At 39.2% G+C, this 17,858-nt stretch overlaps 2 protein-coding genes across 13 annotated transcripts in view; one reads left to right on the forward strand and one right to left on the reverse strand.

The window, feature by feature from the left end:
• The window catches only part of ELOVL2 (ELOVL fatty acid elongase 2), a 57,145-nt gene that overhangs the window by 30,884 nt on the left and 8,403 nt on the right, over positions 1 to 17,858 (reverse strand). The window lies entirely within an intron of this gene.
• LOC310895843 (uncharacterized protein) lies at positions 338 to 17,854 on the forward strand. Of its 11 annotated transcripts, none has more exons than XM_083827569.1 (6): positions 338 to 1,423; positions 2,986 to 3,094; positions 3,840 to 3,972; positions 6,606 to 6,718; positions 8,609 to 8,656; positions 14,542 to 17,854. In XM_083827569.1, the coding sequence occupies exons 3-6, from the start codon at positions 3,923 to 3,925 to the stop codon at positions 14,667 to 14,669; spliced, it is 339 nt and encodes a 112-aa protein (XP_083683695.1). In that variant the 5' UTR covers positions 338 to 1,423; positions 2,986 to 3,094; positions 3,840 to 3,922; the 3' UTR covers positions 14,670 to 17,854. The 11 variants fall into 11 exon arrangements, 9 of the variants coding, with proteins under 9 accessions (XP_083683695.1, XP_083683696.1, XP_083683694.1 ...); XM_083827570.1 differs by having other exon boundaries at positions 3,843 to 3,972; XR_014580989.1 differs by lacking the exons at positions 2,986 to 3,094; positions 14,542 to 17,854 and adding exons at positions 9,800 to 9,898; positions 10,900 to 11,720 and having other exon boundaries at positions 347 to 1,423.

A 17,858-nucleotide genomic window follows, 5' to 3' on the forward strand; every position in this document is an offset into this window, starting at 1 on the left:
AGGAACTTATCTTAGATCTTCTTTAGCACTTCAGATGAATTGTTTAAAGAAGCAGAAACTGGACTCTTTATTTGATATGGTAATTTTGGAGCTCCATGTTCTGGGACATTCAGTCAACTCTGATGACTGACTAAGATTAAGGGCTAGCTAGCATCACAGAAACTTAATCAGCCCAGAAATACTGCCATAGCTCCTAGGAAGAGCACAGCCCTCTGACTGTGATAAACTGTGCTGGCTGGAGGACTATTTTGTCAATGCAAGATGCATCCATGCAGGGTGTGTTTGCTAGCACAACAATCTTGCTGTTTGATTCCTTCCTAACAATTGGCTTTGCAAAGCCAGCAGAATTTTGTAACTGTATTGTCCTAAGAAGGAATGTACTTCAGTGCAACTGCAGTGACCCAAGACAAGCAGTACTGCAGGAAGGAAAGTTCTGCTAGTGATCCAGGTCCAGAGTGGTGCCCATGTAATACATGAACAATGTTTGGTAACACTCCTGTCTTGCAGAAGATAATAAAAAATGATTAATAGAGAGAACTATTGGTGACTTCATCTAAAGATATAGTTATTTTAGAGCTACAAGAAAAGAGAGATCTGTACCTTTGTTTCAGAAATGCAAGTTGTGTAATGCATTTTAATTTAATGCAAAAATCTCTTTGAAAAAATACAGTATGGTAGAGAAAAATAAACAAACAAAAGAAGGCTGTTCCAGCTTAGCACAGAAAACAAAAAGCAGTCTTCATGTGTTTCTTTTCTCTTTCTACCACCCTTCTTCTAAAAGCTTTCACAAGAAATTGTAATTGCTCCAGGAAATAAAGATGCTGTTTTTTTCTGGACAATAAATTATTTAAAGAATTTCAAGAGCATCTTAAAAGTTACAACAAATAACACTGCTTGAGAAATATAAAGTATTTCTAATGGATTTCTGTAAGGTACACATTTTATTTGAAAGCAGTTTATCTGAATTTCAATATCCTCCAACCAGATTATATTTTATTCCTATTATTTTCTCACACTTTACATTATATGCTCCATTCTACTGCTAAAGCTTGCATGCCTACGTGCAAATGCCTGGGCATTTTCCAGTTACTATTAACCAAGTTCAGCACTTTTTGTGACAAAGAGGGCAATATCTTTGCATCTGAGCATCATTTTTTGCAAGTATTTGGAAATGGCTGAATGCATGTTAGCATCCTGTGTGAACCTGGTAACTTTCAGACATGCCGGTTATCGGAGAGATTAAGTTAGTGGGGGAGCTGAGTCATCAAATAGGCTGGCTTCTACCTTTTCTCTAGAGGAGATGGAGAACAGCTGTTTGGAAAGTGATTACAGCCAAAAGTGCTGAGCTCCTGGGCTGATTTAGACATCACAGAGAAAGCGGAGCTGATGGTGGTGTTCCTGAGGGTACAAAGGTAACAGGAAGGTGAGGCTTGCAGATTTTTGCCTTGGTAGTTGCTTGGGTTATGCTGCCTGCAAGAAAATGCTGTGTATTCAGTGGCTTCCTCAATAAGTAGATCAGTTAATGATTTGTTATGTGAAAAATGAGTGTAATAATGCAAAGATTGGTAAATGTGGAAAGACACAGCTCAATATGTGGTTATAGGTACAGAGCTGTGCAGTTTTAGCTGATTGTAGACAGAGGCTTTTATTTTCAGCACTTACTGCAATTGGGCTGCCCAGATAGCTAGATTTGGAATTACAGATTTTTTTTTCTGAAATATTTTACTTATTTTCTCCTCTCTTCTCAAAACTTCCAAGTGAGGGCACTTGTGTCTAACAGTTCTCTTATTTTATTGCTCCTTGCTGGCATTTACCACTTGGTTTAGCAGTGTCTTCAGGAAAGGAGTAGGCTACCAGCATCACCTGTGCCAAGCCCAAAGCAAAACATTTGGCTTAGTTTCCAGGAGCATGCTAAAAGATGCTACTTACACAGCAAAATGAATTTCTTCATTACCACCTTGACTTTTAGTTCTGCATTTTTCTACTTGAAATCATCTTGCAAGGGAGGGTTAAATCTTCAAAGGAGTCTTGGGTGTAGTCTGTTCGCTAATTACCTTTATTGTAAACTGTCTTCATTATGAGTGGGCTTGTTTAAAAAAAAAAAAAGCTTAAAATGAAAGGGAATCTCTCTATAAGACAACGAAGAGGATTCAGAAAGTATGTTCCTTGCTCCAGTCTGGATTGAGGGCTGCAGTATTTGTGCCTGTTGGTGTTTGGGAATAAGGATGATAAGATGTGGTCTTGTATTGTGAAATTACATCCCCAGCATATCTGTGCTCTGTAGCAAACTGCGAGGAGTGGAGTTAGAGATCCAGAGAACCCCTTCTACCCCTCCTTTCTTTTCTCCAGATGTTTTTTGGGGGTATTGCTGGTTCTAAAGCACCTTGGACAGTGCCTATAATGGCACTGTGTCAGCAGGTGGTTCTGTGGCTTGATGGTGGAGAAACTTCCACATCCACCTCTGTGGAACATGTGTTTGGGTGCCCTACATAAGAAACTGAGGACACAGCTCTTCTAACAAGCTGTTGCTTAGACATCTTACAGGGAATTACTCCCAGAGCATTAGTAGGCCACTTTCTGTTAATGGTGGAGCTTTGCCATGCTGCTCACGAGGCACTTGCACTGAGCATGCCTTGCTCATTGTCCTCCCAAAACACATGCTGTGTGAGGGGCTCCTGCCAGGCACTGAGGACAATGGTTAATCATGGAGAGGAGTGCTGCCATCCAAATCATAGTTCTCGGTCCTCCCTTTCTTCACATGGACAAAAATCTGTGCCTAATAAGGTCTGTAGCTGGAAGCTATGTACCTTCATCACTGCATTTGAAAAATATGGTGTTGCCTAACAAGAATAGATAGGGGTGTTAGGTGAGGAAGGGGGCTTGATGATGGGGAATGCAGCATGCTTCCCCATCTCCCTCGTTTGTCTAAGCATAGTGTCCAGTAGCAGGAAGGAAAACACCTCTTGGGCTTGGCTTTTCCTGCAGGCAGCAGGTTGTGCTGGAGCAAAAAGGGACAGCCACCTGCTTAAGGAGGCTTCTGTGCTTCAGACAAGACTTCAGCTTTCAGCTCAGGGTAGGAGATCTACCCAAGTAGGTAAGTTATGCTGGGTATTTCATGCAGCACACCTGTGCTCCATCATGTTTGAAATGCAATGAGGGGGGAGGAAAAAATAATTTACTTTTGGGCTTTCCCAACACTCACCTTCCTTAAAAAAAAGAAGGTCACAAAACGAAGATCAAATGCTAAACGTTTGTGTACTTTCATTCTCACTTCCTAATGAATAAAAAATATTCTGCTTTATTTTTTCCCTCTTCCAAAAGGTTTAATACTTGTTTTAAGTAAAACAAGTAACACTTGCTTAGCACTGAATTTTAGCACTTGTACTGTAAGTCTTCACAAACCATCACAGTTCTTTTGTCTTTCTGAAAATGCTAAATTCTATCTGCAATGAAGTAGAATACTAAGTTCTACCTTGTACCACTAAATTTATAATAATACAGGAAGAAAAAACAAGACCAGCATGTACCACTTTAATGGGGTTATATTTGCGGAGTTGTGCTGCGTTGTACTTAGCATAAAGTTCCTGAAACCAGATTCCCTGACTTTGGGGTTGCCATCACAAGTAGTCACTCTGTGAGCCCCTTGAGTCTGCGTGAAAGGCCTTTACGGCCAGGAGGCTCTAGAAAAGAAATGTGTTTTCTCTCAGGAGTCTGAGCTGTTTCCAGATGAGGAGCAAACATATTCCAGGCTTTTTTGCTTCTGGAGAAATGGCACTAATTCTTCGGCTCATTCTGCTTTGGGATTTTTATTTATGTCTTAACAAGAAGTCTCTTTTCAGCAGGGTTTTGCAGTCCTGCTCAGTGCCACAGCTGCTCAGCCCACATCTGGGAATAAGGACCCAGGTGGAGAAACATTTGCTTTATGGCTTCTGCCAGGACTCGGATCAGGTCCAAGCACCATCATTGCCAAAGGTGAGTAAGCCCTAAGAGGCAGAACAATTTATCATGAAAATCCTGTAAGCAAGTAATAAGCTATTTCAGACATCAGTCTTTGCTTCTAGACTATTCAGCCTGCTAGCAGTCATAAACAATACTGTATTAATTTATCACAGAGAAAGGTAAGCCTGGCTTATTGACTGTATTAGCCATGCTACTGTCAGATTGTAATGTCATTGTGAGACAATTTTTTAAATAATCATCTGTTTAGTTACTTTAAGTAATATTTATTGCTTAAAAATATTATTTTAAGGAAAAGGAACTTAGATTTTTTTTTCCACCACACTTTTTTGGGTTAGCATCAAAGTGTTTTAAGAACCAATTAATAATTATTGAGTTTCCCAACATCAATTTATAATTTAATTACTTGAAAGTGTGCAGCCTATCATGCGTTTTTCACTGCTATATCTTTTAAAATGCTGAGTGGTTGTACTCTCTCCAGGATGGGAAATCCCCTTTCTAGAATCACTGCTTGCAGGATATCCCTTCTACAACTTTCGAACTTTTTTTTTCTCTCAATTCATTATAATCATGTTAAATAATGATTAAAATAAAATACAGCAATCACAGTGCTCAAAATAGACCGTATCTTCTTTTAAAAGAAGAGTGGAAAGAAAAGGTGACTGCTGTGGCCCACTTTGTAATACGTCAGTCATATACACTCCCCAAAACTACATCTGTAAAATCCATCCACTTGCTTGTTATCAGAGTTTCGAAATGAAACTGTCACCAGAGCAGATCAGTACAATCCTTTTAAAAGTAATCCTACACAATTCTACCTGCTACACAGGGCAACATCAGCTTAACTTGTAATTAAAGAAGATTTCTCTAGGGAGACTTCAGATGTGGCCTGTCAGTTCCTCAGAAAACAGTAGCAACTATTGATCTCATTTTTCCTTTGCTCTTAACAACCAGATTTAAAAATGACAGCATGACCTGAGATGGAGCATGATTCCTGACAGTGGCAAGGCTGTATGACTGTGAGAGAATAAACTAAAAGGAAATGAGTCAAAAATGAAAGCATAAAATAAATTCAGCCTCCCCCTTTATGCCTGAGTGAATAAGTCGCTTTCTTAGGCAAAGTACCAGCACTTTGGAACTGGTCCTGGCTTGAATAAGAGAAAGTTTCCCTTGGAGCAGGAAGGTCCTTAAGTTACAAGCAAAGAGAGACAGAGGTTTTTTTTACAGAGAGGATAATTCTGTTACAGTTGTTTCCTTATTACTCTCTTTAGCTCTTGTTGGCTTTACAAGGGACTGAAGACGGATCAGTATTGGAATTCACTTTACATCAGCAATATGAAAGCCTGAGCAGTCCAGTGTATCTGCTTCCAAACAGCTAGACTTAATAGATGATGCCTAACCAAGCTACTTAATGAATAGGTAGTGTGTCAATTTGTGTTGTATAAGAGCAATCTAGACAGTTGCAATTTAAGAAGCACAGGAAAATAACTTTATTCTACCAGAGCAAGGAGGGCTTTGGATTAACCAGGTTGATTTTTTTTTTTTTTTTTAGAACAGAGTATTCCCCAAAGCTTTGCACGCATATACAGCTTCTGCTCCACATACACCACATACCTTATTATAAAGATTTTGCAGTGAAAAGCCAGCACCCCAAATTTAGAGCCATACAATGAATAAACACGATGGGGACAGGTAGTAAGTGGAATGGTAGGGAAAAATTATGGTAAAAAGCTTACAAGGAGCTCACTTTTTTGGGGCATGCCATATCATGACAACTTTGTCCTCCTCACTAACTTCAGATTTTGTCACTACCGAGAAGATTATTTTGTACATTAGTATAATGCATGCAGGGCTTTTATTTTTTTGTACTTGGCGTGTGTTTGGACCCTTTTCTGGAGAAAGCAAAAGTGACAGACAGAAAACATGTCCTTGCTAGCACTGTGAATATCTTTTTCACAGTTTTCCACTGTAACAAACTGTAAGATTGAGGATGAATAGCAGATCCTAAGCCTCTCTGCAGGATCTCATGGCTAGCTGGACAAGAAACCTTATTTTAAAAAAAAAAAAAAGGCCAAAGCTTCAGTTTTCCCACAGTCCTGGCAGCACAGTGAGACAAAGGATACTCTATGCCTGAGAAGTAGGTTTCTTGATTGCTGTCCTAGATGTCTGCAATGTAACCCTGTGTCCCCACGACAGGCATTAATGTGCAAGGGACTGCCTGCCCCTCCTGTTGCAGGCAGGGAGGATCAAAAAAAGATTTTCTAAAATGTGTTCCCTGAGCAGGGTTCTCCAGTACCGAAGGGTTTTACCTGGCTTCCTTCAGCAGCTCATTCCAGTGCTGCAGGGCATCTGCCTAGCAGAGGTGGTGGTGGTGGGGGAGACATCAGGAGTACTTGTATTCCCCTGTGGTTTGAAATTCTCATTCCTCAGTACAAGCTTAAAAGACGGCCTGTGGGGTTCTCTTTTTTAAAATAATTAAAATGAAAAAAACTTAAGATTTTTTTCTATATATCTTCAATTCCTTGACAGACAATTGTCGTTAGCCCTTTAGAAAACTGCAAGTCAGAAACTCAACTGGTAAAATCTTAACTATTAATTAATTGCTTAATTAAGACTTTTTTTTCCCGCAATACTAACTCCCTTTATAGGCACACTTTTGGTATGGACAGCAGCAGCAGAAGACTGAATACAGCCTGTGAAGCACATAACAAAAATGAAAGTCTGAGAGCTGTCGGAAAAACTGACAGCTATATGCATATATGTAAGTAATACCTGTTTCAACCCAAATCACCAAGGAATTCACCTTGTCAGGATATAGAGGGTAAAATATACTTCTAATATATGTAATGCTAAAGATACTGTACATAAGAAAATGAATGAAAGGAAGTACATTTTGTTTACAACATTTAATTACGTACAGTATATACAGTCAATGTACTATGAATTTCTGGAGTTCACAACTATTTTTTCATGCTATTTGAGTAATTTAAAGCTTTTATTGCTACTGAATGTGTACAGGATACTATTTTAAGTATATAAACTTCTAGGAGCAAATACACAATTATAGCGTAGGATGCCTCAGACTTCTTGGCAGTGCTGGCTGTACAACTGCTATATGTCTCAGTTAAAGTGCAGCCATTTAATTAGAACTGTCCAAATAGGAGCTCTTTGGTAACTGGGCTCATCCTTAGTTAAATAAATTAAGCAAAACTCATATGTGCAACAACACAGGACAGACCTGCAGCAAAGGTGCTGAGGGCAGTAATCTTGTCTACTGGCACAGTTGGAATTGGATCAGATGTTCATATACTTGGTTGGCCTTCGTAGTAACTACTCTAGTTACTATATATCTCCCATACTAAAGCCCCTCTGAGCTAACATGCTAAGTTCCTAAAGTTACATATTCTAGAGGTTAAAGTTAGGCTTTCAAACTTTTTACTGCCACAGTAAAACTAGAATTATATTTTTAAAAATACCTGTAAATCAAGATTATCACTGACCTCTGTAAGTCAGAAAACCCACAAAAACATGTCTACAGTAATGCCTGTAAGTCAGAAAACCCACAAAAACATGTCTACAGTAATGCCTGTACACTTGCTTTGTTTCTCAAACGCCTTAATAGCTTTATTGTGAGGATTAAATTAGACAAAGAGATGAAATCTACTCAGTTTTATTTCCTTTGTGGAAAACTGTATGTATCAGCATACAGTCAGACCGGGCTAACTTCCCAAAGGCAAAATACATCAAAATTATTGAATTACACATTGTATTCACCAGGAGATACTCACATTTTCTTGCCATACAGGAGCAGACCTGAAAGAAGCAGGAGATCTAAGAGGGGGATGGCACATTGCATAACTATAACCCATCACTTTGGGGCTAAATGCTGTGCTAGCCACTGAGTGCCACCAAGACTGTCAGAGCTCCATGTGGGTGTATTGGTCTCCTTGGCCAGACTCACCAGGCCCACTGCCAGGAGTGCAGCCTTCATACTTTAATTTCTCTTCAAAACTTGTGATGAAGGAATCTGGCAGAATAGCTTAGTGCTTCGGGGTATCTTGTAGCAGTGTCTTTAGCTACAGGTGCTTTAATTGCTGGCCTTGGAGAAATGGCAGAGCTGCGCCAGCTGTAAGAAATCAGCCAGTTTTCTTCCTTACTCAGAGCTTGGTTATAAGAAGGGAAAGGTACTGAAAAATGCTGGAGTGTGGGAGGCTAAGAATAAAAGAGATTTGTTCTGTATGGGAATAAAAATGCCACAATGTGTTCTTTCCATTATTCTCAGAGGCTGGTAAGACAGGCCTTGTTGTAGCCTGTTTTAACCACATCCTTAGTAGTGACAACACTCAACTCACAGATTCGTTCTTACTTTGGGTGAAGAAAATCTGATTTAGTTTATCTGCCCACTAGAGAAACGGGTTGTTCTTGTTCAGCAGTCATTTGCTAAGCTACTTCCTGACAAGTTGCTGCCCAATAGCACAGACCCTCTCCTGAATGATTTATAGGGATGTAAGTGGAAGAAAGGGAAGGGAAAGAGTGGAGGGAGAAGAAGGTGTTTGTACTGTGCTGCCATGGATTAGAGTCCAGATCCAAGCTTCTACAGTTTCAGCCTTAATCTTCCAACATGCACAAAGCCTTTCAATTTCACTTCTAGGTCATTATCCAAGTAGAAAACCATCTAACTGCGGCGTAAGGAATCCAGGTAGGTACATAACCAAGTACTGGAAACTTTACAGTTAGTTGTAAGTATAACTCACTCTGGAAGAGAAACCTGAGGTTTTAGGTCAAAGTGCCTGCTTATAAAACTAAAATCTATACATTAAACTTAAAATCATACAGATTTTAAGCTTATGAGTTTAACAAACATCATCTAATTTTGATCTTCTAATCCTTGTAACCTTGGGTCCCTTAACTGTTAAGTACAGATGAGGTTCAATGCTGCCCTGTTGTGGCAGGTAGCTGTCCAGAGGAAAAAGGAGTTGCTGGCAAGGTCAGCCCAAACTGAGACCTGATATACATCACAGGCACCAATCAAGCCTCTGGTACTAGTTTCCAGAAAATGAATATCCTCATGAGCTCAACTTTCCAACACGTGAAGTAGATGCTCCAAACCTCTCTAGTTTTACTGCTACTTCAAAGGAGGAGAAGCATCGCTCCTTATTTTGCATTAAATGTGGGTTGTTGGGAATAACTTTTTGAAGAAATTACATGTTCTTGGAAGTAAATGTAATAATTCACTTTAGGTGACAAGTTAGAAGTAGCATTGATGTTATCTAGAGCTGTTGCAGATGATTTAAGATGATTTAAGTATCACTATATCTATCCTTAAAGATGGAGATTGGGAAGTTGTCTACCCCAGAAGAAAAGGAGGTGGGGTGTGGGAATGCAAACTAAACACAGAGAAATTATTTGTCAGAAAAACATGTCTGACAGAAGTGGAAAAGATGATGATGATGATAAATCTAGTTAAATATCACAGTATCAAGGGTTTACAGGAAAAAAAAGGAAACAGAAGACTTGCATTTCGCCTAGAAACAGACTAGCAAGAAACATACACCTCTGTTGAAGTGTGTGGAATTTGCATGTGCAGTGGGGTAGCAAACATACAATAACAGAATTAAGTAAGCAAGTAAAAAGGAATGCAAGTATTCCTAGTCTTTAAGATAATCCATCTGCCTGAAACAACTTATTTTAGCAAGATGTAAAGAAATAAGCAAAGAAATTATGTCTGAAGGCTTCCTTCAGTACTTTTCCAGCTAGGTCTAAGCACTGTGTCATCCGAGGCGCTAACAGAATTTAACACTTCTTCCATCCTGGCTATATACATTTCTCCTTCATAATTAAGATTCAGTTATCTGTTACAATAACCTGAAGGTCTGAACAACTGAATGTTGACCATAATATCCCAAACTGGCTTATCAAGACAAATGCAAGATAATTACAGGTAATTAATTCTCAAGCCTCTTCTAATTCTGGATTGATAAATGAATTACTCGTGTGTTTAATGATCTCACTTTGCTTTTTGGAACACAGAGGGTCATGTTGCAGTGAGTACCTTGTTACTTAGCTCAGTATTAATTTGCATGACCTCCTTACTTCCACAATGTTGTCCTCTTCATTTAAATAACCATCTTATTGCATTCAGTGAGAACTGCTGAGAATCATGTTTGCATCAATGTCTATCAATGCCAGTTGTATCTGGAGGAGGACTTGTGAGTGGCAAGGGCTGGGGACATCATAAAAGAAACTAGTAAAAGCCCCCAGATTTGCTGAAGACTAGGAGAATGGTATGGGTTTCTTTGTTTTTTGCTTCTCAAGATATTCCAATTACTGAGTGTTCAGGACTTGAGTATTTTTGAGTGCATGCCAAGTTTCAGCAAAGCCTAAGGTTTAATGAGCCAACATATTGAAATACTAACCTTCCTTTCAATACATGAAAACACACCTGGAGGCAAAAATGGTTTAGTGCTGTGTTGTTTCTTCCTTTTATACCTGTCTTACTGAAGTTGTTCTCTGGCTTGGGCTTCAGCTTCGCGCTTCTCAAGCAAAACATTTTCTGATCTGAACTCTGCCATCTTTCAAGGGTGTCACAGAAGGAGATGACTTCCTCTCACCCATGCTAAGTGAAAAGGCTAATATTTTAAACTTTGTTCTTAGAGAAAAATATTATTAAGTTATTATTCTTAGAGCTTGGACACATTATAATACTACCATGGATCGCAGGTTATGCTTGATGAAAAATAAGTTATTTCATGAAAAAGAAGTTTTATATGCAGATTTATTATATCCTGAGGAGAAATTTCAATGATATGATTTGAAATAATATGCTGGTAGTTCAGTAAATGTAAAGGGGAAAAAACTTAGTGCTTTACCCACAAAATAACTATAATTTAGTGCTTTATCTTTCAAGGTTTTTTTTTTTTTGCTGATACTATTAAAATGCAGGCTTACAAGATCTCCAGCAGTAAGGAAGAAATAGCTGCATTAAACCCAAAAAGTCAACTATTGCTTTTCAACGAAATGGAGAGCTACTGGTGTTTTTTCAGAGCAATAAAACTAAATACTACCTTTTCTATTCTCTGCACAAGTTGCCTATTTTTGAGACAAGCTTCAAATGTGTTTAAGCACCAAGGAATCACAAGCTGTGTCTCAGCTTTCAAGGGGAGCATGAATATCCCATGATGCTTTTGACATGTGCCAGAAAAATAACAACAACAAAAAACTTAGGATATATAATAACTAGCCTCCTGCCAGAAAAGAAAGGTTCAGAAATTTCAGAGACTAACATAAAACTAGGAAAGTGATATACTTTGTCTTGTGTGGTTTTTGGCATAGACAGATTCATGATTCTTGATCATTAAGCTTCTGGATAGAGACGCTTGCTCCAGAATTTGGAGTTTACAGTTTGGAAGAGTGAAGATAACTGCTGAAATCAAACACACCTGCACACTGGCAGGTTAGAAGGCATCTTTCATCTCTGCTTTATAAAGCAGAAGGTGGGAAGAAGAAAGGAACTTACAGACACTTTGCCAATCTGAACTGGTTTTGGACAGGCTTTGTTTCTTATGTCTTTTTCATCCAAAAACTTGAAATTATGAGGTTTTTGTCTTGCTTCATGCATAGCTTCCTGTCAGTAGTAAGAGACATCTCAGAAGGAGCATAGGCCAACTCTTAGTTAGGTTCCAGCAGGATTCAGTACACACAACCTAGTTAAGACTCCTAGGTAAGATGGGCTGCTGCATTTTAAAACACAACATTGTCTCCTATGTACAGCAGAGTGACTCTGGGATGCTACCCTAGGAGGCCACACAATCCTAATGGCTGAGAGGGAAGATGCAGATGTTCCTACAAACATTGTACAAGGACGTTTTTTTTTCAGACTAAAAAAACTTTTGCATTTGGAAAGAAATTTTGAGCAGACAGACAGTAATGCAAATTGATTAAACTATTTTGTTCATAAGGAGATGTGAATAACAAATAAGCCTGTAGATATGAAAATGGACTTCATGGCTTTCTCCTCAAAATTGCATGGACTGTTGACAAACACTGAAAAAAAATTAAGCCATGTATGTACTGAAACACTGTTCTGCAGCAAATACCAACTTTTTGCAGATGCAGTGCTCACACAACCTCACATGACCTTTTATACTGCAATAGAAGTAACATGGGTTGCTCTAGCCAGCAGAGAGAAAGTGGGTGTGGATGGTATTATTCAGAGCAGCCTTACTAAAAGATGTGCCAACTCCTGAACATGGACATCACCCTTCACAACTTCGCCAACCATTTATTCCCTGCCAATTTGAAGGCACATTGTTTTCTGGATTGGTTTTATCCGTGCTCAGAGTGAAATGCAAGAAACAAAGTATTTTTTACTTCATGCTGGCTGTGAAAATTCACGCCTAATATAGGGAAATGAAGAAACAGCATCTGATGAGTGTTTTCTGAAGTGTTACATAAGAACAAAAACCAACAATTAAAGAGGAAAATATCTTCTTGTTCTGTTAATCGGTCCTTACTTATGTTTTTCCTCCCTTTCTCCCTTAGATTCTATAGGGTAATAACTTGGATTTCAAATGTTAATTCATGATTTTTACTTTATTCACAATTAAAGAAGATTGGGTGAGGAAAGGAAAGGAAATGACATTTGGTTTTTCAGTTTAATAAAGAAGCCAAGAAGAGTGTGGAAGTCCTTCCCACATTATCCCCTCAAAAAAGTTCTAAGTTTACCTCTTTTAAAGCCTTAAATCAGTCTAATGAACTCCAAGAAAAAGTTTTTAAAGGGTACAGAACCCCAATAACAGAGCACAGTCTGCTGGCATGGGATAAAAGGGTGCACATGCTATCTCCCTTCCTGCATTAACTCCCAACAGTAGTTATCCTAGAGTTTAATCCACATATAATGAGAATGTTAAGTCCTAAACTTTTAAACCACTTACACCATGGAAGCATCCGGACTGCTGCATCTCTCAAAACAAAAATGCTAATGACTGTGCTACATGGTAAGGTCCTAGCACCATGTGTCTGTAACTGCTTGAGTTATTGGCTCAGGGGAGATAAAAGCAACTGGGGACTTCTCTTCATGTCTATAGGTTACTCTTACCATTATATTGCAATAGCACATTGACTTCACTAGCTGCAAAGTGTCTTGAATGATAACTAGGGACTGGCATGTTGCAGGGAGCCTTTAAAAAACTGAGAAAATAATGGTTTTGTTGAGCTTCCTTATGCTTGGTATTAGGCTATTTCCTTGAACCTTGGCCACCCTAATTCCAGCTTCCATTTCTTGCTGTGGTTGGCTTTCAAATAATGACAGAATATGAAGAACTTCTTTCATGTCCTTACCTGTCCTCCTGAGGGAAGGGGGGGGGGGGGTAGGAGGAAGCATGTAAATGTCTCCCAGCAGTGATGAAAACAATTTTAACTTTTTGTCCCTTAATTACATATCTTCATGTAGCCATTTATGCCATGTGGGGTTTTATCTCCTTCAGTTTACGACATCTGACCTTGACCGTTTTATTATGGTCAGTGTGGACTGAGGAAGACAAATTGCAATGAAGTTTAAAAGTCATTAGCTGGATGAACTTAACGTTAAGAAAAAACACAGTTGTTGTTAGATTGACATCTAATCAGAGTACCTTCAGTATTAATGCCAATATAATGCAAGATGTAAAGTGATCCCTCCTACTCTCCAAGATCTGAGCATAACTAGCCCCCCAAAATTAGATTGTTTTTGCTGTGTTACTTAGGCAGATAAGAAGCCCCGCAGAAGACATAAATATTCACTTAATTTCACATTGAACTCTACCTGTCAGCTGTGCAGCAGTCCAATGGGTAAGGATGCCGTCCGACGTCCATGTATTTATCACATGATAAGACATGGCATGTGGGCTGCATGCAGATAATAGATTTATAAGCTCAGCTGTTGCCAGGCTCTTATAAATTGGCAAATTAATTGATACGTTTGAAGTCTGAAGTGTGTCATTTATAATGCAGCAGAGTTGCAGGACCCTGTCTCACCAGGTGTTTCTTCTCCGCTGTAGCAAGGGAATGTTTCTTGTGCCCTTCCACAACTGTCACAAGGCAGACTCATCCCAAAAGCTTTCTGGCTCTGAACAACCAGGGGTACACTTAGTTTCAAACTCCTAATTTCCCTCCTTTCTTTAATTACAAGTCAGTCTGCACTTGGGACATATTACCTTATCAGTAAATATGTACTTCAACTCAAATTGTATGAGATTTATTTCTAAATGCCTTGGTGTCTAAATCAGTCTTACAGGCAGTGATTATATAGCATGGAAAGAAAACATCAGGCAAAATTCCTACCTGATGTGACTTACACTTGAAGCTGGCATAAACCACAGAATAAACCAGCCCCACATATTGACATTATTCTTGAGTTTATTACTACCTAAAGAATTTACTACTGCCTTTTTTTCTTTTTTTTTTTCCTATTTTTGAGTCAGAGGTTCGTTTTTAAAGTGTTTGGATCTGATTAACTATTTTCTTTAATAAAATTGAGAGACACTATTGAACTAAATGAATGTGAAATGAAGTACCTGATGAACAGGTATCTGTTTCTTTTCACAGATCAGAGTACTTGTAATGAAGATTCAACAACCAGAATTAAAAAAAAAAATAATCAGAAGATATTCTTTGAGAAGAAAGGAATCAACACCAAGGGCAATATGAAAGTTTTTGTAAGTGGGTATCTGTAAGTAACTTTGCAAATTAAACATTGGACTCAAGCTTAAGGACGTAGAGGACTTCTTAATTAATCCCTTGTCACTGCATCATGTGCTAAAGGCTTCAGCATATCCCATTCAGTTTCTGTGCAAGTACTTATGTCCCTTTGTCTGTTCTATATGTAGTTTCTGAACATAGTTTCTCCAGCTTCATTAATTCTGTATCACCTAGCACAACCCTGGCTTGCTGCCTTGGTTCTGGATGTCAGGGGTACTGAAGTCTGTTACCTTTTCACTCTGGAGCTGGAGAGATCATGTTGGCAGTGGATGGTGTAGCTCCCATGTCAGCCGTGAATTTGTGCTGGATTGATCACTATTTACAGAAAATTTTCTCCTCCAGTTTCTGTTTTCCTGTTGGAGTTCAGGGACTCCAGAAGAAAGGGATGGAACATTGTCTTTGCTTTTCAGAAAAGCAACCCTTTCAACTTTTTCAACTCTTTCAACTCTTTTTCAGAAGGTGCTCAGGGCATTTAACAAATACCAATGGACAATGAGGCAGGGTTTTCATTTGGCTGCTGCCAACAAGAGAGTTGCTTCTGTCTAGGGACCTTTTCTGTATGTCCTATAATGACCATATGCCCTTATCAGGCATCATACCCTGACATGGTGGCCACGGTACTTGGAAGAGTTAAGTGTCTTTCTTCATTGATTTCAAATTACATTGGTTATCTGTTTCTTAGGGAATTACAAAAATAAAAATAAAAAAAATCTAGCTCCTGCCTGTATAACTTCTCTGCAACTGGATTATTGTAGAGGTTCAAGATACTTGAACCTATTAAATACAGCTTTGTACAGTCCTCGTGTTTATGCTTACCTTAGTGTTACCTAGCCTCTTTGTAAGCATTAGTTGGCATACACTGTGCAAGGTTATGTACTCTCTTATTCTGTAAAAGTGGGATTTGACCCCATGGAAAATATACTGACAAATCAAAACTTATAATCGGTTTAAAGTTCAAGGGTGCAGCCAAATCCTGAGCCAGTGTAATTTGACCTAGATCCACACAAGTAAGTAGAGCTGTACTGAACCACATAAACAAAACTGTCCCACTGTGGTTACCTTCATACTGTGGGAATGATATGGAAACACTCAAAGCCTCATGAAGACTGTGGTTTGCTGCATTCTACAAATAATAGTGATTTAACACCCATGATGGTGATAAACTCTCTCCTTTGAGTTGAAGTAACATACACCTGATTACTCCTATGCCACTATAGAAGAGAATGCTAAAATACTGTTCCTACTACTTGTCCTAAAATCTAAGTTCATCATTCATTTACTCCTGGTACCGTCAGTAGCATCCTTCCCTCTTCCCTCCAGTCTGCTCCAGGTCCATTTAGGCATCTGTGTGTTGCAACTTCTAACCCTGCATTAGTATCATTACAGCAGTTTTCAGAAAAAGTTCAGGTTTCATTTTAGGTAGCTAACGCTCCAAGATCATTCTTTCAAACTTTTAGAACCAAAGCAACCTTCAGCTTCTACACCTCTTAGAGGATTTCCCCAAACTGGCCATTCTCTCCCCAGGATGCCTCTATTTATGAGTAACAAGGCTTATGAAATCTAAGCAACTTTTCAACTCTCACAGATTACTGGAGATACAGAAGAGCAAAAACTTGCTAAAAGAAAACTGTGTGTAGCTCTGAATAGCCATTTCTGGATATTGCAACCAGCTGTTCCAAGAATAATTCCAAGGTTAATGAAACAGCTCTAAGACCCAGAAATAACAGATTAAGGAAAAGTCTCCACTATCGCTTTCATTAGCAGAAATACAAAGTTGTCAATGCATATGTTACCAATATTATTTCTTTTTTGATTTGCACCTATGTGACTGATCTCATATCTGTCCTATAAGGAGTCCAAATTAAATATTTTAACTGTTATTCTAAATTTCTTTCAAGTTGACTCTGCAATTCTGAGCACCTGATTGTTATCTGTACCAGTTATTGATAAATAATGCAAGTTACCTTCTTGTTTCTTTGTAGCTGCCATCACTGTACCATAAGAAAGACATTACCAATTTAGGCTTTGTGCAGTAATAGTAACTTAGTCATGTATTTTGTTTTTATATCTTACCCAGCCCTGTAATAAATAGCTGTTCATTTATGCAGTGGAAAGTCATTCTGGAGCTACAAGGCAGCATCAACTAGGGCACCATTCCTGGTCTTTTTCAAGAGGGTCTTTTCCCATCTATCAACCTATGCCTGAATTGATTGCAAGCACACTGGATAGCAGAAATAGATTCAGAGTTACAGCAACCGACTGTTAGGAAGACTCCAGTTAATTCGTGTAAAGGCTATCTGAATATTATTCATGTCTCAGTCACTTGATTTCAAATTGATTTTTATGCATGAAAGGCAGAAATTACAGCATATGTTGCAAAGACATTTGGAAAAATTGTTTTTGCTGTTAAAGAAGAATTAGTTTCCATTCTTAATCATGTCACAACTTCTGATACAACAAGCTTGGAAGATACAGCATTCAGCCCCATCTTAGCTCAGACTTCAAGGCAAAAATATTGACATGATCCTCTCCTCCTTTACAAGGCCAGTGTTACACTTAATACATTACTGTTCATAAACAGCATGAGATCCTTTGGGGAAGTCACCATTAACTGCAAAGACACAATATGCCCTGGGGAAATGGTCCTCCTTGCTAAACAGATGATGGCATTGTTCCACTGTAACTTTCTTAAATGATAAACCGGAATTTAAAACTCTGTTGTTCGTTCATTACACGGGAAAAAGGAAAAAAATAAAAAATAAAAAAAAAGGAAAGCGTTCCAGTATGGCTTGTACGCTTAGCACAAGAAGAGCTTCTATTAACATATCAATAATCTGTTTGTGTAACGTGCTTGGAGCAGAGCAAAATGCACCTGCGAGGAGCAAGGGACTGGGCTGCACCTTGTGGGAGTCGGCTCCCGCCCGCTGCCGAGTGCCAACGGGGGAACCGCACCACGGCATCCGCGCACCCCGCTTAGTCCCCGGCTCCTCTCAGTCCCCGGCTCCGCTCCCCGCCTCCCGCTCCCCGCCGGGCCTCCCTCCATTCATCCCTCCCTCTCCCTGCCGCCACCAGGGGTTCGCCATTTTGGGGGCCGCCGGGTCAGGGGTCCGCCATGTTGCGGGCCGCCAGGCCGGGGGGCAGTCATAACGGGGTGCCGCGCACTC

Source organism: Anser anser, assembly GCF_964211835.1.
Source record: "Anser anser genome assembly, chromosome: 2".
Lineage (NCBI taxonomy): Eukaryota > Metazoa > Chordata > Aves > Anseriformes > Anatidae > Anser > Anser anser.

Bases quoted from the DNA above. Each gene is read 5' to 3' on its own strand.
- LOC310895843 (XM_083827569.1), top strand. From the start codon at position 3,923: ATGGCTTCTGCCAGGACTCGGATCAGGTCCAAGCACCATCATTGCCAA. The intron at 3,973-6,605 runs GTGAGTAAGCCC...CTCCCTTTATAG, and splicing joins AAGCACCATCATTGCCAAAG to GCACACTTTTGGTATGGACA. The intron at 6,719-8,608 runs GTAAGTAATACC...TTTCACTTCTAG, and splicing joins TGACAGCTATATGCATATAT to GTCATTATCCAAGTAGAAAA.